This window comes from Bubalus kerabau, chromosome 23 (assembly GCF_029407905.1).
Source record: "Bubalus kerabau isolate K-KA32 ecotype Philippines breed swamp buffalo chromosome 23, PCC_UOA_SB_1v2, whole genome shotgun sequence".
Taxonomy (NCBI): domain Eukaryota; kingdom Metazoa; phylum Chordata; class Mammalia; order Artiodactyla; family Bovidae; genus Bubalus; species Bubalus kerabau.
The window spans coordinates 11,905,441-11,927,324 of record NC_073646.1 but is presented as its reverse complement, the minus strand read 5'-3'; the positions used below and the strand labels follow the sequence as shown (position 1 = coordinate 11,927,324).

Sequence of the window (21,884 nt, the reverse complement as noted above, 5' to 3'; positions counted from 1 at the left end):
TTTATTTGAAAAGCAAGAAGTATTTTTTGAAACTAAGAAATCACTGCTTGACTCTTTGCCCAAACAGGAAGTGAAAAACAAGGATGTTTCTCAAGCTTAAGAATCAGTTCCTGAGTCCCAAGAACAGCTTCAAATCTGTCTTCTGAGGCACTCTGCAAACAAATTTGAGAAGAAATGAAAGCTATCTAACATTTAACAAGTTTTGGCTTTGTTTTTAAGGTGGACATCTTAGAACAAAGGCCTCAAGCGATGGCCCTCAGGCCAAACCTGGGCTAATGTCTGTTTTTGTAAATAGTTTTATTGGCACTCAACAGTGCCTATATTTGCATAATGTCTAGGGTTGCTTCTGCACTCTGAGAGCAGAGTTGAGGAGCTGTGACAAACACCCCTCTGGTCAACAGAACCAGAAACAGTAATACCTGGACCTTCAGAGAACAAATGTGCTGACTTCTGTCCTAGGAAAAATGAAGGCAATTCATTTGAGTCACCCCGTGAGTCCAAGCAGACAAGCACGAGATGGGACTGAGCTACCTGTAGGGACCTTGGCTCAACACAGGAAGGACCACAGATGGAACTCCAAGCCCACACAGTTCATCCCTTCAGACGCGGCTCACAGACACCATCCTGTGAAGACTGTCCACCCGAGGAAAGCAACCCCCCATTCGAAATTCTAGGTAAATTCTGCTGATAAAAGATCCTGCAGAAGGCAAAAAGGGTCTCACTGGACTGAGGAAAAAAAATCACTCGATAGTCTGAATAGCCACCATTCTTCAAAAGGAATAAGATAAAAATGGTATGAAAAATATTTTTTGGAGCTATCTGATAACTTCAAAAAGCATCTGCGTAGGAACTGCCCTGGTGGTCCAGTGGCTAAGACTCAGTGCTCCCGATTTAGGGACACAGGTTCGATCCCTGGTCAGAGAACTAGATCCCACGTGCTGCAACTGAAAGCTCGCATGCTGCAACTGAAGGTCCCTCGTGCCACAGCTGGGACCTGGCACAGCCTGCCTAAATAAATAAATATTTTAAAAAAACATCCATGCAGTTAAGCAAAATCCCTCTGAATCTGACTGGCCACGTGGCCTCCAGCAGATCAGACCTCTTCATTTCTCAGCCTCACCCTATGCACATAGTGGAGACCAGGTCAGATATGCTCCTGAGTGCAAATTAAGCCCAAAACGTGAGGACTGTCCTGCACTTGCGTCCCTCATTCCCACGTATGTTCAGACTGTATTTAACGAACACCTACTATGTGCCAGGCTGGTGCTTTGGGTGCGGGGCCAGTAACACAAACAGGAATCCTGTCACCAAGAAGGTTACCGTCTTCTCCAGGGACTGAATACTAGCCCAACAACAAATACGTAAAACTAGCTGCACAAGAGTGGGATGAACTGGGAGAGGAGCCCTGACATGCACGCACTGCCGTGTGTGAAGGAGAGAGCCAGCGGGAAGCTGCTGTGTGGCACCGGGAGCTCAGCCCGGGCTCTGGGCTGACCTAGAGGGCCGGGGTGGGGGAGCAGGTGTGAGCCTCAGGAGGGAGCGGGTACGTGTGTGATTATGACTGACTCACGCTGGTGCACCACAGAAACTAACACTACACTGCAAAGCGGTTCTATTCCAATAAAAGAATTTAAAAAACGAACTGCACATGATGACAAGCTCTCCAGAGCACCAAGACAGAGAATGTGGGGGGCTGCTTGGCTAGAACAGTCAGAGGAGGCCTCTCAGGAGGCGACAGGCCCCAGGCCAGTCCCAAGGGATGAAGAGGAGCCAGCCACACAGGGTGCCTAGGAAGGGGGTGTTCTTTCCACTGTCACAGAAGGGCAGGAAGACTCAGCCGACACTCGGGGGGAATCCTTGGTGTGGCCACCGTTGGGGGGCTGGGGGGAGGGAGTTAACGACACAGGCATCTTGGGCTCGTTCTCACTGGTCTTGAGGCCTCAGGCAGACCAAACCTCCATGTCCTCCACCTTCTCACGGGGACAGGACCTGGTACCAGGCCGGGGAGGCGGAGAGCAGCAGGCAAGCAGGAGGGACTGGGGAGGGAGGGGCTGAGCAGGGCCTGGTCAGGCAGGGTCTTGCAAGTCGTGGTAAGGAATTCGGATTTATTTCAATTGCAACGGAAAGTCACTAAAGGGCTTGAAGCAGGGCAGTTTTTACTTTTAAAAGACAACTGTGTTACAGAGAACAGGAAGAGAGAGAGGTAAGAAAGGAAGGGGGCCCAGGACATCACTGTTGTCCAGGTAAGAGGTAATTGGGGACTAGATGGAGGTGGGGTACAGCGACTGAACCTCATCTTGACTACTTGCTCTAGACAGCTGGATGTGACTGCCTGGACCACTGCGGTGACAAGGATTATAAAGCTCAGACAGGGCTCATTGGGAAAAAAGTATCTGGTTTGACTAGTGATGCCTGCCACAGGCACAAGACAGGGAGTAACAGTAACAGATGTCAATACACGTCCTCTGTCGACAGAAACTCAGAGCAGAGCTACTCACACTGTAACGTGGGGAGCCTTAAGGTACAGGTTCTGAAACAGCGGGGCTCGGGATAGGGCCTGAGATTCTGCATTTCACTCATATTTCAGGGTGATGACGCCAATCCTCTGGTCCAGAGACGTCAGTTTAAACAGCACAAACATAGAGCATGTACTCTTTTCTGCCCCCACAGATTTGTACAGGATGAACACCAGCTCCCAGGGCTCCACACAGAACACTCAACAAACGGTGAGGGCTTCCCTAGTGGTCCAGCGGTTAGGAATCTGCCTGCCAATGTGGGGGACACTGGTTCGATCCCTGGTTTCAAAGGATCCCACATGCCTCAGAGCAGCTAAGCCCATGCACCATAGCTACTGAGCCCTCGTGCTGTAAGTACTGAAAGCCTGTGTGCCCTGGAGTCTGTGCTCCACGCCAAAGAGAAGCCACTGCAGTGAGAAGCCTGTTCCCTGCACAGAGTGGCCCCTGCTTCCCGCAACTAGAGAAAGCCCATGCACAGCAATGAGGACCCAGTGCAGACAGACATAAAGAAACAAATAAAAAATAAATCTTAGAAAGAAAAAAGGCTGACTGAACCAAGCTGGGTCTGTTTTTTTGTTTTTCTGCATGTGTGTGACTTTCAGCTCTCGACTGAAATAAAGAGAATTCTGAAAAATTCCATGTAGCTGTCCATAAAAAGCATCACCCTAGAATATCACCAACAACATCACACATGTGTATTACACATTGTCGAGGGACCTGCACCTCATCTTTACTGAGCTGAAGATCATTTGGGTGAGGGTAAGGTAAAGAACTCACCTGCCAATGCAGGAGATGTAAGAGACGTGGGTTTGGTCCCTGAGTGGGGTAGATCCCCTGGAGGAGGGCATGGCAACCCACTCCGGTATTCTTGCCTGGAGAATCCCCATGGACAGAGGATACAGTCCATAGGGTTGCAGAGTCGGACACGACTAAAGCGACTTAGCACGCAAAGGTAAGAAGTAATGAAAATGCACAGGTGAGAAATCTGCTTAACAGGCTGATTCTAACCACGGGGCTATTGTCTGAACTCTAAGCTCCAAGGAATGATGGGGAGATACAGTGAGGAAACAAAGAGCTGCAGCTGGTTCCGTTCCCCAGAAGATAGCACCGCGCCCCCTGCTGGACACCTGGCTGCACTGCATGACGACTGCAAGGCTGGCTCTTAAGCCCCAAATGCGAACTGCGTCCTGTGTCTGAACGCATCACACTCCTGGTCCATACTCCCAACTAATATGAGAGTTGGCCAAGTCCCAGTTTCCCAGTTTGGTCAGATCCAAATCAGCTCTGGATCAAGGACTGTAGCCAGACCCTGCTGACTGCAAATAGGATCAGCTGGGCAGTGGACTGGGTGTTAAATAAACATTCCTCAAACCTGAAAGCTTAGTTCAAGGCATTCGGGTGTCCAGGAAACCAAAGTCTCCTTTTAATGATGAACAGAGACCCCGCAGCTCCCTGCTGCCCAGCCAGTCCCAAGAGCTGCCTCCTCTGAATCACACAGTCCACAGATTGTTTTCTTTCTCTCTCTCTCCCTTTTAAACTCACAGAATTACACAAGCCTTAATTTTTAAAGAGTTTACCTTAATAACACACATTCATTTTCAGGGGGGACCATTAAAAAATCATGAGAACATTCTCCTGTTGCAAGGAGGTGATTCATGATTTCCACCAGCAGACACCTCACTTTTGGGCCTCTGCTGGTTTACCACCTCCCAAACTCCCAGACAATATTAATTCTGCACCTGAGTGGTTGCATATAAATATTAAACACATACAGCACTTTTCAGGCTTCCAGAATGTTGAACAAGACTGTTCTTTAGACAAAGTAAGAGCAAAAAGATTAATCATCACCAGGATTAATTGTTAGGAAGGACTGGGATGGCAGAGAAGTCATTTGTACGTGAGGGATTTTGTACCTCGGATAAGTTCACCTCTTGTTGGAATCCTGGAGGATGAGGGCTGAACGCTGCCCTGGTTTCCACATGTAAAACACAGAGCTCAACTGTTTCATCTGTCTAGCTGGGGTTAGTTTAAAGGCAGAGGGCCTCTTCATTAACTCTGGTGTATTACTGTAGAGTTAACTACAGTGAGGACGGCAGAGTGAACATGGGGCTACAGGCTGCAAAGTCAATGCATTTTTTAACAGAAAGAGGCTTGCTGAGTTCACTGCCACGGCTTGCTTGGGCTTTGCTGAGATGTGGTGACACCCCTACCTCAGCTCCTCAATTCTTCAAACAATTGAGGAAAGAATCTTAAACTTGCCATGCTGCTTCTGACCCTGCACCCTGGACCTCAGCTGACCCAAATGCCTACTGCATACTTTACAACACACCCAGAGTCAAGTATGGAAGACGCCTTTTAAAGAAGGGGGCGACAGAGGATGAGATGGTTGGAGGGCATCATTGACTCAATGGACATGAGTTTGAGCAAACTCTGGGAGACAGTGAGGACAGGGAAGCCTGGTGTGCTGCAGTCCATCTGAGTCAGAAAGAGTCGGACACAACTAAGCAACTGAAGAGCAGCAGCGCAGGGAGGCTGAGACTTACAGGTTCACAAGGGATGGTAAGCACAGCCTCTGTCCTTGCTTGAACAGACTGTAACATTCAGGAAGCCCAGCAGCCGTCCCATGCTGGGAGGTGCAAGGCTGGATTCTAACCTGGTCTTGTGTGCAGCCAACCTATCCCAAACCCTAGTTATCTTAACTGATCCTGCCCTGAGATGCTGTTACTTCTGCCTTGGACTCTTCCATGTGGTACTCTTGGAAGTTCCATGAGCCAGAAGGACCCTGAGCTGGGACTTCAGCAAGCTTGTCTTGGTGGATTACCTGGTTTTGTTTCTGCTTGCTTTATAAAAAAAAAAAAAAAAAAATGGTGGGGCGGGGCATGGGGAGACTTCCATGGTGGTCCAGTGATTAAGAATCCACCTGCCAACAGGGAAAATGGGTTTGATCCCTGGTCAGGGAAGATCCCACATGCCACGGGGCAACTAAGCCCGAGTGCCACAACTACAGAGTAGCCCCCGCCGGCCATGACCTGAGAAAAGCCCATATGTAGGAACGAAGATCCAGTGCCAAAAATAAATTAAAAAATTTTTTTAATCTTATTAAATAAAGATTAAATTCAATGACCCAGTGTTTCTGAATAGCTGGTTTCTTTAGATTTCTTCAGAAAGCTGTGGTCATCTCATCCTTCCTTCTTTGACCCAGAAAATTCCTACTCAATTTGCAACCCTCAAACCAGATGGCAGTTCTCTAAGAAGCAGATGCTCGCCCCGGACTCTGAACGAGCCGGGCTCCCCCCAGACTCATGTCCACCTGGACTCCCCTCAGTGTCATTCTAGGAGGCATTATCACGTTGCATTGTAACTTCTTCCTACTTATCTGTCTGCCCTTCTCATCCGTGAGCTCTGAGGGCAGTGACTTTGTTTCGCGTCCAAAATGTATCCAGGCATTGGGTACTGGGCCTGGCCCATGGCAGGCCCTCCATAAAGATGTGTTAGAGAACGCAGCAGCCCCAGGAGAGGCAGGAAGGGAGGGGGTAGGAGGAGAGGGAAGGGAAGGGGAAGCAGTGGGGAGAGGCAGAATTTGCCGCAGCTATTCCACTCTTGAGGCTCAGCAGTAAAGAACTCACCTGCCAAGGCAGGGGATGCGGGTTTGCTCCCTGGGTCAGGAGGATCCCCTGGATAAGGAAACAGCACCCCACTCCAGTATTTCTGCCTGGAGAATCCCACAGACAGAGGAGCCTGGTGGGCTACAGTCCTTGGGATCCCAAAGAGTGGAACATGACTGGGCAACTAAACAACGAAAGTCCACTCCTGAAGTTAGAGGCGGGTGCTCCAATAACCCACTCAAGTGGCTCAGTATTTCACGTACTGAGGAAAGCAACGAGAAAGAACTCTCAGCACAGCTGTCCAGTAACAAGAACCTGGGGGTGGGGAGCAAGGCCACCGGCTGCAGAGCAGCCCCGGGGGAGGCCGTCCGAGCCTCGTGGTCTGACAGACGCTGCTGAGCCTCCCTGAGACTCAGTTTCTTCTTACATAAAACAGAGGAAGTCCGAGAACATGCCAGAAACCGTGGTGGCATGGACTCTGGGAGGTGCTGACCGAGAAGTGCTGAGCCAACAGCCCGAGAGGAGAAAGCCCGCAATAAACCACAGGTGCCTGGGCCGGGTGGGAGGGAGAAGACCCCCAAGTCCCGACGCCTCCCCGCCCTCACCGCTGGAGCCAGGCCACCCACAGCCCTGAGCAGAACAGCTGTCCACAGCTGGCAGGTGCTGGGCTCGATTCAGTCCAGTGCCTGCTGCTCTAAAGAGCTGCAGGGGGCTGGGGACAGAGCTTCAGATCTCGGAGACCACGGGAGGGCCAGACATCAGCCACAAAACCGCGTGAATGTACTCACACTGCCCAAGGGCACGCCTGTCGACCGTTAAGGCAGTAAATTTTGTTATGTGTATTTCACTATAATAAAAAATAAAGTTTATTTAAGAAAAAACAAATAGCAATGATAGCTAGGGGCTTCTCAAGTGGCTCAGTGGTGAAGAATCTGCCTGCCAAGCAGGAAACTCAGGTTCGATCCCTGCGTTGGAATGATCCCCTGGAGAAGGAAATGGCAACCCATTCCAGTATTCTGGCCTGGGAAATCCCATGGGCAGAGGAGCCTGGAAGGGCTGCAGTCGATGGGGTCGCAGAGAGTCAGACATGACTGAGCGACTAAACAAGGACAGTTAATGTTTCCTGAGCATCGTTTTAATGGTTTCATTCTACAGTCGTAACAACTCACGAGGATGGAACTATTAGATCAATTTTACATGTAAGAAAGCTGAGGTCCAGAGAGTCAGTTCAATCACTCAGTCGTGTCTGACTCTTTGAGACCCCACGGACTGCAGGCTTCCCTGTCCATCGGGCTGGTGATGCCATGCCCAGTATCATGCAGCTGCTGAGGGGTAGAGCTGGGCTCACCCCCAGATGGTCTTGACTCCAGAAACCCTGCTTTGAACCATAAGCACAGTAAGGAGAGCATTCCAATATTACTTACATCCAGAGACTCCCTGATGGTTAAGACTCTGTGCTTCCACTGCACTGGGCGTGGGTTCAATGCCTGGTGGGGGAACTGAGATCCGACAAGCCATGGGGCACAGCCAAAAAATATATTAAATAAAAAAGTGAATTTTACAAAAAAGAATCACTCATGTCCAGAGGAGGCACCAGCTGGAGTCCCAGATGTGCCACCTAAAGACCTAAACTGACTCTCCAGCTCTGTCGTGGGCTGGGTGCAAACTCTGCATGGAGCCTGTTCTCTCACTTGGAAGTGAGGAGAAGGGCATCTACGCCGGTGACCTCAGCAGGCTGGCGAAGGATGGGTCAGAGGACCACACCTACAGAGCGTCCACCCCACGCCTCCTCCCGCAACACCGGACACTCTGGGAGAAGCCACCCCAAAGAAACAGCCAGGTGTAAACACACAGGTTGGTGGTTTACCTTCTTTATCAAGCAGGCTTTTCCCTGTGTAAACTATAGGAAGAAAAGTCTGAAAGAACAAATAAGCATCACCCTTAACTCCACTCGGTCTGCAGCTCTGAGAAAATGTCCAGAGCACCAGCCTGGCTGGAGCAAAACCAGAGCAGGCAAGAGAGAGAGGAGATTCCGGGAATGGAAAACAGCAGACAAGTGGGTCCCGACACCTCAGAAATCAGCAGACATGGTGCGTGCGAGAAGGACCAGCTGAAGCAAAAATCAGACCTACAGGAACAAGGACAGCTCCATTTTTTAAGAGGCAGTTTAACACCAACGAATGCCCACAAGATGGGTTGGCCAACTACACCCCGTGAGTGAAATCCAGCCTGAGGTCTACGTTATAGTAAAAACTGTACATAATTAGGAGAGGAGGAGGGGGGAGAGAGAGGGGAGGGAATGCAAACAAGGGGAGAAAGAGGAAAGGAAGAAGCAGACAGACCAGCTGCAATGCCTGAAATACTTACTACTGGGCCTTTACAAAAAGACATGTTTGCCAACCTCTGGTCTCTAAGATATAATGGAAAGTAAGTATCTGCTTCTTGTCATCTGAAGGCATAATGAGGTTTGTGCACATTCTAGAAGAAAACCAAACACCAAGGCGGAGGGCTGCCCAGGTGCCAAGTGAGGAAGACAGCAAGCCCTCACTGCAGGAACACGCAACACGAGGGGTGGCGGTACACGCCAAAGTGGGCACAGAAGCAGGCATCAGGGGGGGCGCTCAGAAGCTGAAGGGAAGCGGGATGAGGTTACAAGAGGTTGAAGTGTAAGGAGAGAGCTGGAAGCCACATCTGTGTGAATAAACCCAAGCCTGCTGGAGAGCCTCTCGGGTGAGCTGATCAGGTCCCCACCCCAGCCATCATCAATCAGTGGAAATTTACCAGCACTGTTTCACCCTCCTGACTTGCTGTGTGATCTTGGGAAAGTGACTTAAGCTCTCTGTTTATGTTTCCTCACATGCAGACTGAAGATCATAATAGCATCCAACACATCGTACAGATGATGTGAGGATTAAATTAGTACATGGGCAGTTCTTCAGATGAGTAAGCACTACTTACATGTTAGCCTTTTTCTCTTTGAAATCACCCTCTACTTTTCATTTCACAGACTGGTCCAGTTCAAAGGCAGAGAGATGGGAGAATTCAGTCCATCTGCTTTACATGTGAGTTGATCTGAGGCTGTACGGCCACTTATGGTACCCTATTCACCCTAATCACTCTCTGGCGGGGGGGAGGTTCTGTACAGCCCCCAAAAAAGGATGGGACCACGTAGGGAAGCGGCAGAATGGGGCATTATTAACAGAGACCCTGAGGGGGTCCGGCAGGAGCAGATCATGTGGGGCCCCTGGACGCCAGGTGCTATATGGCTCAATTCTTCTTGTCGCTACAAGGTTGCCAAGGTTAATCCCAAGAAGTGGGTTGACCCCTATCAGCCATGAACACCCCACCTGGCCATCCTTGGGACATGAACATGATGCAGACCTGATTTCTCAGGCTCATTACCCAGAGACCCACCCCTCACCGCAGCACCTGACTCCCTGCCCCCACCCTCCCCTCTCAGCTTTCTCTGTATTAGCAACAAGCGTGCCATTCTTAGGAACTATCAGAGATTACTACAGCCTGCCTTGCAGAAAATGCTGAGTGGAAAGGAGGAGGAAAGGAAAAAAAAGAAAAAAAGAAAAAACTCTCCTTGATGCGATTCATATATGGGCAAGAGATACAAACAATTCAGGGCGCTAAAATTATTGCACTCCTGGGCCAATGAGGAGAGGGTGAACATCATGGCAGACAGTAATAAAAACGTACTTAATGTGTACAGCACATATTTATTCATTTTTAGAAAATTTGCAATGCTGCCATCCCCCCTTTTCCCATAAAATCTGACCATCCTACTCAGCTGCTATTCTTATCTCTTGCTCATTTGCGTAATTTTAACACTGCAGAATATAGCCAGCCTAAGAATATTTTTTTTTTATAATTACACCCATCACAGGAACTGTCAGTATCTAATGAAGGATAATTTCAGCTATTATAAGAAGCTTAAAAGATCATTTTCATGAATAATTCGTAATATGAATCATTAAATTCAAACAATGTCAGAAATTTCAAAAAAAAAAAGAGAGAGAGAAAGAAAAATATTTTAGGTGTCTGAAAGTAACCATCCCTCTAAAGAAAGAATCCGGTTTCTGACGTGCATAGACCAATAAGACACGTGGAGCAGACCCTCGTGAGAGGGGAGGAAACACGCATATTGACTCGCGTCATTTTCCACTTTACATTTTTCACCAGGTTCCCCAGCCTGAGGATAAAATCCAAACCTCTCTGCAGGTTACAGGGAGTGACCTTTGCTCTGACCCCTCCGGCTCCTAGCTGATCACCTTCTCCCCCTAGAAAAGATAAGCTGCCTGAAAATGAAACAAAGCTGCCAGAACCTGAAGCAGGATGAAGGGGGAGAGAGAGAGATCTCCCTGGTAAACCGCTTGTGCACACCTGGATCCAGCCAGACCTGCACCCGAAGAAGTTCTATGAGAGAAAACCCTTTCTGATTGGTTTCTTGGTTTGCAGAAGCGGGGAAAAGTTCAATTACTAAAATAAGGCTGCAGGTCTCAACAGCCTCAGAGGGAATAACGGAATCACAGTATTTATGACTGATCTGGTCCAAAGGCAACAGAGCACTGAGCAGAGAACAGGTGGGAGTCGAAGCTGAGCAGGGGGTAATGATGTGTGTGGACACTGGACCAGGGGGTGGTCAGGATCAATGTGTGAGCCACTGGGCTAGACCCAAAGGAGGACAAATCACCCATGAAGTGGCTCGGCTAACAGGTACATCCACACTGCATGACGGCAGAGTCCGGGTATTTGGTCTCTCTGGGGAAACACATGAAGACCAAGGACAACTCCCATTTCCAAAGGAAATTGGTCTGTATCCCACCTCACAACTATAAAGACATTATGCATTAAACTATGTATGAATTTTCACTAAGAAGAACAAAGTTTTTCCTTAAATAAGGGAAGGAAGAGGAATGGCCTTGACCAACAGATAAAATATCAAACTTAACTAGATCACAAGATTCAGAATAGTCTCCCTTTCTAGAAAAGTGTCATCTCTCAAACTACAGGTTGTGTCCCTTTACTGGGGTGGTGAAAACAATTCAGTGAGTTACAACTGATGTTTGTTAAGATGGAACAGAACAGGATACAAAACATGAGACTATTTTGCATGTAGTGAGGCTTAAGTACTATTCTAGGAAGGTTGAGTATCAACTGTATACTTACTTGAAAATGTCTACTTCAGCAGCAGATTTATTACTGTGAGCCAGAGTCAACAGGGATTGAAAACCACTTTTGTAACAAATGTCAGATTCTGAAAAGAGGTGTCAGATCAGAGAGAACATCTGATGACATGACACGTGGGTTTCAAACCAAAAGGCAACTGATGGGCAAAGAATCCAGGCTTTCCTTCAGCAACGGTACTTCTGTAAATCTTTCCCACGTAAATGAAGCCCCTGGGATATAAAAATACACTTATATGGGGTTTATGAAATACTGTTTATTATGGCAAAATCCTGGAATCAACCTATATGCCACCTATGGGGGAATGATTTTAACCATCACAGCACAGTCACATGATGAACTCTGACATGCAGGTGCACATGAAGTTAAAATGAAGGACTTAGGGACTTCCCTGGCGGTCCAGTGGTTAAGACACCACGCTTCCACTGCAGGGGACAAGGGTTCGATTCCTGGTTTGGCAGCTAAGATCCTGTTTGCCTTGGGGAGTGGCAAAAAAATAGAAAAAAAACAAATAAATAAAATGAATGACTTAGATCTGTATCTATTGGTCTGGAGTGAAGAGTTATAACTGTTCAGTTATATACCATTACCTGAGAAAGTCAAAGCAGATTAGACCGGGGAACAGCAGACTTTCTTTAAAGGGCTAGGTGGTTTTCAGTTTTTCAGGCCCTGTGTCTCTGCTGGAACCACTCAACCCCTCCGTTGTATAGAGAAAGCACACAGGCAATTCATAACAAACGGGTGGGGCTGTGTTCCAATAAAACTTTACAAAAATAGTGGCATGCCCAGGGGTCAGAGTTTGCCAACCCCTGATAAGAGACTGTAATCCCATTTTTGAAGGGAAAAAAATGGAATAAGTAGAACATGTGTGTAGAGTATAGATTTGCCAAAGTGTATGTACATCAATTTACCCTGGTCATCTTAAGTGGGGAGCATTAAGGGAGATTACTCCTTTATATGTCTCTTTTATACTCCTTTATATTGTTGGACCCGTTATGAAAAATTAAAAATAACTCATTTTTTAAATTCCAGTAAAATACTCAACTATAAAAAACAATGTATGGCAAACAAGCTATGCAGTGACTGCTTTCACTGAAATCAATTCTAAAATATTAAACCAATATTTTTATCATTGCAAGTAACAGAACAGACCTTCTATATTTCATATTTAATTGAATGTCAACTGTCATACTCTCCAGATAGAAATTTCCAAGGAAGGTAGAAAGTACAATAACACATCATGGGAAACCAAGAAAATACTGTTAAGTTTATTTTCCTCTCCCAGTGGGAGACCAAATGATATAGAAAGAGCAGTTGAAAACTTGATCTCGTAACCCTGGGATCCACTGTTCACTGGACCAGGGAGTTACTATCCACACCTTATAGGTGGCGAGGGTGAGCTTACACCATCTGAAAACGGCACGAGCAGGAAGAGCAGTAAGCCAGGATTCAGACCTGGGTCTCTATTCTAGTTTAACCAAATTCTCTCGGCACTGACCTCGCTGATTGGTAGGACACATGCCCATGACAAATCTTAACCTTCAGACCACAAGAGCACTCTAGATTCACAGGGGAAATAAACTTGGGACACATAGCAGTTGACTGTCTTACTTCTTAAAAATGAAGATGATTCCTGTGTCACCAAATGGTGAGAGTTTCCAAGTGCCGAGCAGAGATCATCTTTCACATTTCAGTTCTCCTCATTTCTCCACTGAAACTCCACCCCATTAGTGCCATTGCCCCAAAAAGCTAGCACTTTGCTTCCACTTGCTCATCAAAAGCAGAGTAGCAATTAATGCAAACACATATATCCTCTAAGGCTAGTATCCCCTAATAGCCAATCTTTCTTCTGTAGTAAGAAAAATATTGCATTTGCGGGAGGATTCTTTACCAACTGAGCTATCAGGAGAGCCCCTAAAAAGAGAAATTTCAACTTTCTGCTGGGCACTTGGATACGTGGGCCGAAAACAAAGAGACAGTGTTCCCCAGCGTCCCTTATAGCCGGGTACGGCCACTGTGAAATGTCACAGCAAACTGCAGAAGAAAGACAAGCGAACTTGAAGACCTGGCAACAGAAACTGTCCAAAACATAAACACACAGAAGGCTTCCCCGGTGGCCCAGTGTTAAGAGACCACCTTGCAATGCAGGGGACACCACTCTGATCCCCGGTCTATGAAGATGCCACATGCCTCAGAGCAACCAAGCTCATGTGCCTCAACTACTGAGCCCGCACTCTAGAAGCCGTGCACTGCACCGCTGAAGCCCGCCTGCCTAGAGGCCGTGCTCCGCAGCAAGACAAGCCACGCTGAGAAGCCTGAGCGCCGCACCTGGGGAGGAGCTCCTGCTCCCCGCAACTGGAGAAAGCCCACACACAGCAACAAGACCAGGCACAGCCAAAAGTAACTCAACAAATGAATAAGATTATTTTTTAAATAAAATAAACATGTACAAAGGAAAAGGAAAGAACACACAAAAAAGCCAGGCTATATGCCCAAGGTCACACTGCTGGCAAAAGGCAGAGCTAGGGCCTTCCAGGCAAACCCATGGGATGGTCTACACCTTCACGCTGCAACACAGGATGGGCAGCCTTCATGAACGCTGTCCCTTCTTCCTCTGGAAAAGAGGCAAAGACAGCCGTAGCCAGTCTGCCGGCCCATCAAACCACACTTCCCGTCACTTTGGCACACGTGTGGCTTGTTATGACAGGACCTTGGCATGATTTATGGTCCTATGAGACCACTGCCTGATTTTCCTATTAAAATCCCTACCAATTATTTGTTATTGGCATGTTTTTTTAAAATACGATCCAGTTCTCCTCTTAGCCCATGAAGTCCATGTGTCAAGCAGGGGATAAGGGATCCCCAGGCTCTTCAGGCAGGATGCGTTTAGCCCAAGAGTTCCCAGAAAGAAGTGCTACACCAATCTGGAAGGATCTATCCCAGGGTATTAATAATGATTGAGGGTTTGTGATTTTGATTTTTCTCCTTTATTTTTTGTCTCTATCTTTTTAAATTCTCTGTAATGAATACGGTTTCATTTTTTAACAAATTGTTCTTCCACATAAAGTTGTTGAAAGAATTTTCAGGCCAGCAGGTGAGTTCAGCAGGCTGCTCCTGGCCAATGGGTACATGTGTGCTTGCGTCTATTCCAAGTCCTTCATTTTACTCAGAAGGAAGCCAAGACCTCAAAACTGTGTATGCACCATGCCTGGTTGCCATGCTGTGAATAGCATTATAATGAGACAAATCAGATGCAAATAAGGGCAAAAGTAATTAAAGGTGGAGTTGAGCTTAGCCTAATTGGCTCCACCTGGGGAAAGGAGGGTGCTTTCGAAGGGACTGGGCCTCAGAAACAGTGAGATTCTAAGCCTAAAATGAAAAGGTAATGAGGGAGGAGCCTGGCAAGGTGAGCCATCTGAGGTACAGCATGGACCAGAATTGATGCTTCTGAATTGTGGTGCTGGAGAAGACTATTGAGAGTCCCTTGGACAGCAAGGAAATCAAACCAGTCAATCCTAAAGGAAATCAACCCATATGTTCATTGGAAGGACTGATGCTGAAAGCTAGAAGCTCCAACATGCTGGCCACCTGATGCAAAGAGCTGACTCATTGGGAAAGACCCTGATGCTGGGAAAGATTGAAGGCAAAAGGAGAAGCGGCGACAGAGGTGGTTAGATGGCATCACTGACTCAATGGACAAGGGTCTGAGCAAACTCCGGATGATGGTGAAGGACAGGGAAGCCAGGCGTGCTGCAGTCCACAGGGTTGCAGAGTCAGACACGACTGAGCGACTGAGCAACAACGAACTAGAACGCCGCCCAGGAACTCCGTTCAAGGGCACCACATCCCCTGGCCCCCATCCACATCCTCGCCTACTCTGCCCAGGCTTGGCTGGCTGGGAGCAACCCGGGACTGGAAGGATCAGGTACACGCTCTCCTGGAGCCCAGGTCCCTGGACCCACTCAGGCACCCCTCTGCGAGCTCTGGGGTGGTAGCTACTGTGGGTCATTCCTTTCTGTGTCAGAACATCAGTGGCCCACCCCGCTCACCAGCGGAGTGCCGCGGGCAGAGCCCTTGACCGTGATGTTCACAATAGCAACGGTCCCACGAGGCACATGGGAGGGACTTCAAGGCAGACAGTTTGGCTGTCCTATACGGTCTAACTTTTCTTGGCCTTAGTTTCCCCACCTGTAAAGTGGGGAGGTGATAAGAGTACTCACCTTACAGGAAGGTTGCCTACTGAGTAGTTAACAGAGGGTATGGCATATGGTGCTTAACCCACATTTGCTGTTATTATTATTATTATTATTGTAAACTCAGTCAATCACTTATCAAACATCTACCCACCAAGGATCAGCAATCTATTTTAGAAGCTGAGTGCACAATGATATCAAAATCAAGTCAGTCCCACTTACGGTTGCTGGGGGGAAGGTGGGGGAAAGGGATATTTAGAGAGTTTGGGATGGACATGTACACACTGCTATATTTAAAATGGATAACCAACAAGGGCCTGCTGTACAGCACAGGGAGCTCTGCTCAATGTTATGTGCCAGCTTGGATGGGAGGGGAGAATGGATACATGTATATGTATGGCCGAGACCCTTCGCTGTCCACCTGAAACTATCAACATTGTTAATCTCCCATACCCTAGTGCAAAATAAAAAGTTAAAAAAAAAAACCCAAGTCAGTCCCCATTTTCATGGAGCTTCAGATCAGATCAGATCAGATCAGTCACTCAATCGTATCCGACTCTTTGCGACCCCATGAATCACAGCACGCCAGGCCTCCCTGTCCATCATCCTGCTAAATGTTTACTGAATATGTCACTAAAGAAAGGAAGAAATCAGAATTTTAAAGCACAAAATACGCAGCCATACAATAGATCTGAGAGTGACCAACTAGGGGAAATGATGGTGAGCTTCATTTGGGCTTCTGGAGCAACGACATCAGCCTGTAAACAGGAGAGGTACTGGGCAGAAGAAAGATTCTAAACTGAATGAAGAGAAGTATGGAGAGGGGTGAGGAGGGAGTGTATTTCTCCTGCAACGCAAGAATGAAATTGAGGCCATAAACCAGTGAAATAACCACAGACCAAGAGATGGGCTTTATCTCTTTATAGGAAGGATGTCTATTTTTTCTGTTCCGTCCCAGTGCAAAGGAAACATTTAGGCAAGTCACTCTCTGCCCAGGTTAGAAGCATCATTACCCACTCAAGCAAAGCAAAATGACCAGTTGCCTGATGAAAACTGTAATTAGAAACTTAAAGCAGAGTAGCTGTCAGAATGGAAGTGGCATTTAACAAAACGAGCCACCTGCCGGCTTCCAGGAAGGGGAGGCGCCGACACCAGAGGAGGCACCGACAGACAACTGCTCCCGGAGAAGCACAAAGCCTGCAGGGCCGGAAAAAAGTCACGATGACAAAGATAAATGCATGTCTGGGCTAAGCCTCTAAGGAGGGAGCGGAGGCACTCCTAGTGCTCCTGTTCTGTCTCTGGGCCTTTGTTTCCTGCCAAACAATAAAAAGGAAATGAACAAAAATCATGCATCGATCCCTGGCATTTTCAAGCAATTGCTTCTGCAGTGATTTAGGAGAGGAAAGCATCTTGCAGGGAATGAAGTTCGGTGGAGCAAATAAAACATGAACTCTTATGGGAGGTCTCCAGAGAGACAGGCGCCACTTCCAGAACCAGGGAATGGATGAGCTTTCAGCTCTGACCCTGTATCCTTGATGAAGCTTTTCCCCATAGCTATGGCACTCAGGGGTGGCTTGGGGGGACTTTAGAAACACCCTCCCTCCATCCACCCCGGTGTTATTGTCATCAGCCTTCCCTTTCTCAAAGCCACCTGGGGCAGGGGCTGCTGGCTGCCGACCCCATCTCCATGGTCCCTGTTTCCTTATGTGCCAATTAGGCAACCTTCCCCATAATTAGGGGAGGCCTAAAAGCTTTAAGGGCTTCCCTGGTGGCTCATATGGTAAAAAAAAAAAAAAAAAAAAAAATCTGCCTGCAATGCAGGAGACCAGGACTCAATGCCTAGGTCGGAAAGATCCCCTGGAGAAAGGAAGTTACCCACTCCAGTATTCTTGCCTGGAGAATCCCATGGACAGGGGGGCCTGGCAGGCTACAGTCCATAGGGTGGCAAAGAATGGGACACGACTGAGCGACTAACACCTTCAAGAGCTCTAAAGAAGTCATTTGGAGTGGGAAAGCTCCTTAGAGAAAGCTTATGATCCTAAAGTTTTAAATCCTTACAGACTTCAGCTGTAAAATGCACTCTCTGCCCTTCCCCACTTCTGCTTTTACTGGCCTGAAATATAGATGTGAAGGCTGGAGCACTAGCCACAATATATATACCGTGAGGCAATCATGAAGCTAAAAAACCATGTACTAAGGATGGTAGAGCAAAATGAAAAGAGTAGCCTGAGTTCACAAAAACCATGGAACGATCACACTAGGCCTGGACTAGACTGTTCACTTCTAGGCTTACGTGAGGTAGGAAAAAACCTGTGGAGTCAGTGTTGTCTAGGTTTTCTTCTTCATGATGCTGAATCTAGTTCTGTTACGCTATCCCACGTAAACATGCAAACTCAACAAAGATGGACAGCATGCTATGCAGATACAGTCTCGGGAAAATGCCTTCAAACCCCCTTTCCAACAAAACCACCAAACCCCTCCTACCTAAAAATGCTGGTGTTACCAATTGCCCATGTCACGCCAGATGCAACAACCCCTATCTTTTTCCTCCTCAACATCCTCTCTTGGCAAAACCCATCTCTTACTTTTGGAGGCCTACCCCTCTCCCCTCTCAATCCAGAATGTTTGGATAGAGCTGCTCCCACCAAAGTTCTAAGTCCCCTGACACACATATACCCCCAAGTACCCAGCATTAGTCTGAGGCCTGCCCCCCAAGCTGGGCCAAGAAGAATTAACCTGGAAACATCTGTGCATGCAATCAGTAAGGACATCCTGGACTACACTTGCAACTTTTAAGTATCTGAAATCAATATGGAAATTCATCTTTTACATCTAGGTGGTGAGTACATTGGGTGATGGGTACATTACTCTCTGAACTTCTCCAGCAAATTCTAATTTCAAACTATCAAAGCTAAAATCTGTGGCTACCATCCCTGGAGGATCTTCCTGGTGTTGGCAGTACTGAGTGCTCAGCAAGGGCCAGGGACTGGGGCTACCGGTTCAGATTTTTATTTAAAGGTCAGGAAATTGGCTAATCACACAAATATTGTTTTACCAGGATAATGGACTGCAAAAGCTTTCAAAGGGGTTTACACTATAATTATCACCATAATTATTCACCCACTTTCAGAAATTAATGAACAGGTGTTCTGCTAATGGACCCTGACCTGCCACAGCCTGGACACCCTTCAAAATGCTTCTATAACCCAAAATAATGTCAACATTTGCCTGGTACTTTACCTACACCATCTCTTTTAAACTTCAAATAATGCTAGGAAGTCAAAACTATTATCACTCTGTTCAAATAAAAACACTGAGGCTCTGAGATTAAAACCTGGTCCAAGACTTCAGAGCTGCTAGACAATGGGGCTGAGTTTCAAGCCAGACCCCCTCAAATGGAAAATGTGTGCCTGCCTTTGGCCTCCAAGCTCTGCTATCGCCTTTTCTGAGTTCCTTCTCAAGCAAGAGGCTTCTCTTTCCCATGGAAGGAAGAGCCTTCACTGTGTCCACGGCACATCTGGTCCACACCCAGCACTGCTACCAAGAAGCCCGTCTGATGTCCAGTTCCAAGCCCCTCATGCTCTGACTCGGTTCCCCATGTTGGCTGACGGCACATGATCGGGTTTCGGGGGCCCATGAGGACAGAGGAATAGAGCAGGGTTTTTCAGGATAAAGTGAAGGCAGATTCCCCAGCTGGGCCAGCCATCCCAGGCACAGGCTGCGTCCTGCAGAGCAGGCATCTCTCAGTCACCTGCCAGACACTGAGGTTTATCACCTAAGACATCTCTGGGAGAATCAACTCAGGGGCGCAGGGGAAACATGGCCTCAGCTTACACCTGGGGAGGAATTTTGGCACAGCCACTTTGGAGCAGGATGACTGTGACGATTAATTTCTTATGTCCATGTGAGTCAAGATTTCTACCACGGGCCAAGAATCCACGAACACTGACACATTTGAAGCACTTTATCAACTTGATGATGAAGTGGCATGCATCACTTCATCAGCTTGAAAGCAATATCCTCTAACGTGGTGGTTGCAAGCGTCAAGCACTGGGATTTTTTAAAACTCCCCAGGTGACTCAAATGGAGCCAAGATTGAGAAACTCTGCTCCACAAGGGGAAAGAGGGGAGAGTGGTTTATAAGGAAACTAGTGGGAAGAAGCTCTTTTTGATTGGGTTGCTGGGAGGATGAAAACAAGAGCTGCTGGCAGCTTACTGTCACCATAAGAACACCTGCCTGCAAAAGGAAGCGACAACGAGGGGCCACTGCAAAGCTGGGGCACACGGGTTCACGGGAGCCCACGGGTGCATCTCTTCCTAACTTTGCGTTCAGTGACGTCATGTGAACAGCTGGAAACTGACCACAATGGAGCACCAACACCGTGGAAATTAGTGCTTCCCTCTGAGGGCTAGTGGTTCAACATTTAGCAGCACCACACTGCTAATATTCGGAGGGAGGGGGACAGAGTTGAGAAGTAAAAACACGAAAAGCAAAAAACATTTCCTAATGATATTGTTTGAGCCGCTGGATCAAGCCATTCCTAAAGACAGACACTCCTGGATTTCTGCTGTTTAATTGAAAACCGATTAAATTGGATTTTTATGATTCTTGTAATCAAAATAGCTCTGAATGACGAAACCCTCGAAGAGTCCAAAGTCATGTGCTAAGAAGTATAGTTATAAGGAGCCAAAACTACATGTGATCAGAAGAATCTGGTTGGAGGCACAAGTGAAAAATGCAGTTACATGTGGTATAGCATGCTACCAGTGACCTTAGAATGAAGACCCACGACCCCGCCCACCGCTGCTGCTGCTAAGTCGCTTCAGTCGTGTCCCACTCTGTGCGACCCCAAAAATGGCAGCCTATCAGGCTCCCCCGTCCCTGGGATTCCCCACGCAAGAACACTGGAGTGGGTTGCCATTTCCTTCTCCAATGCATGAAAGTGAAAAGTGAAAGTGAAGTCGCTCAGTTGTGTCTGACTCTTAGCGACCCCATGGACTGCAGCCTACCAGGCTCCTCTGTCCATGGGAGTTTCCAGACAAGAGTACTGAAGTGGGGTGCCATTGCCTTCCCCCGCCCACTGCTGAGCTCTCCCTAATTGCTGTGGGTTTTCAATCAGGTTCTACAACAACTCCTCCTGGATTTCTATTCATTTCTAATCATTCGTGTTATGAACATTTATGGAAGATGGCCAACAAATACATGAGAACATCCTTAACATTGCTCATTATTAGAGAAATGCAAATCAAAACTACAGTGAGATATCACCTCACACCAGTCAGAAAGCCCATCATCAAAAAAATCTATAAACAATGAATGCTGGAAAGGATGTGGAAAAAAGGGAACCCTCCTGCCCTGTTGGTGGGAATACAAATTGAGACAGCCACTATGAAGAAGGGTATGGAGATTCCTCAAAAAACTAGGAATAAAACTACTATATGACCCAGCAATCCCACTCCTGAGCATATACCCTGAGAAGACCATGACTGAGAAAGACACATGCACCCCAGGGTCCACAGCAGCACCGTTTACAACAGTTAGGACATGGAAGCAGCCTAGATGGCCTCTGACAGAGGAATGGATAGAGAAGATGTGGTGCATATACACAATGCAATATGACTCAGCCATAAAAAAAAATAAAGAATGAATTTGAGTCAGTTTTAGTGAGGTGGATGAACGTAGAGCCTGTTATACAGAGTGAATTAAGTCAGAAAGAGAAAAGCAAATATTGTATATTAATGCATGTATCTGGAGAAGGAAATGGCAACCCACTCCAGTATTCTTGCCTAGAGAATCCCACAGGTGGACGAGCTTGGCAGGCTACAGTCCATGCGGTCACAAAAGCATCAGACATGACTGAGCGACCAAACAACAACAATGCCTATCTACTGAATCTAGAAAAATGACACTGATGAACTTATTTGTAGGGAAGCAATGGAGACACAGATATAAATAATGGACTTGACGACACAGCAGGGGAAGGAGAGAGATGAATGGAGAAGGCAGCATCAACATACCTACATTACCATGAGCAAAACAGACAGCTGCTGAGAAGCTGCTATATAACACAGGCAGCCCAGCCTGGTGCTCCGTGATGACCCAGAGGGATGGGAGGAGGGGAGGGAGGCTAAGGAGGGAGGCGATGTATGTATAATTATGGCTGAATTGCGTTCATTGTATGGCAGAAACCAACACAACATTGTAAAGCAATATTCCTCCAATTAAAGAATAAATTATTTTTAAAAAAATATTTATGGAGCGCATCCCTTGGGTGAAGCCTGTGCGGGGCCCTCTGAACACAGTAGAGGGAAGAACAGGCAAGGTCTCTGCTCCTTGAACAGTACACTGCAGGGCGGAACACGGACAGTGAACAAGG

At 47.3% G+C, this 21,884-nt stretch overlaps 1 protein-coding gene across 19 annotated transcripts in view; it reads right to left on the bottom strand.

The window, feature by feature from the left end:
- The window catches only part of SNX29 (sorting nexin 29), a 587,227-nt gene that overhangs the window by 341,154 nt on the left and 224,189 nt on the right, over window positions 1-21,884 (bottom strand). Inside the window, exon 15 of one of the 19 annotated variants that reach the window (XM_055561382.1) lies at window positions 11,543-11,791. The exons of 16 other annotated variants lie outside the window; for them this stretch is intronic. In XM_055561382.1, coding sequence (XP_055417357.1) covers window positions 11,721-11,791 — 71 coding nt within the window. In that variant the 3' untranslated portion in view covers window positions 11,543-11,720. Of the gene's footprint in view, window positions 1-11,542; window positions 11,792-14,080; window positions 14,535-16,447; window positions 16,821-21,884 lie in introns of those variants that run through there. 2 more of the 19 variants (XM_055561383.1, XM_055561385.1) reach the window with 2 other exon arrangements.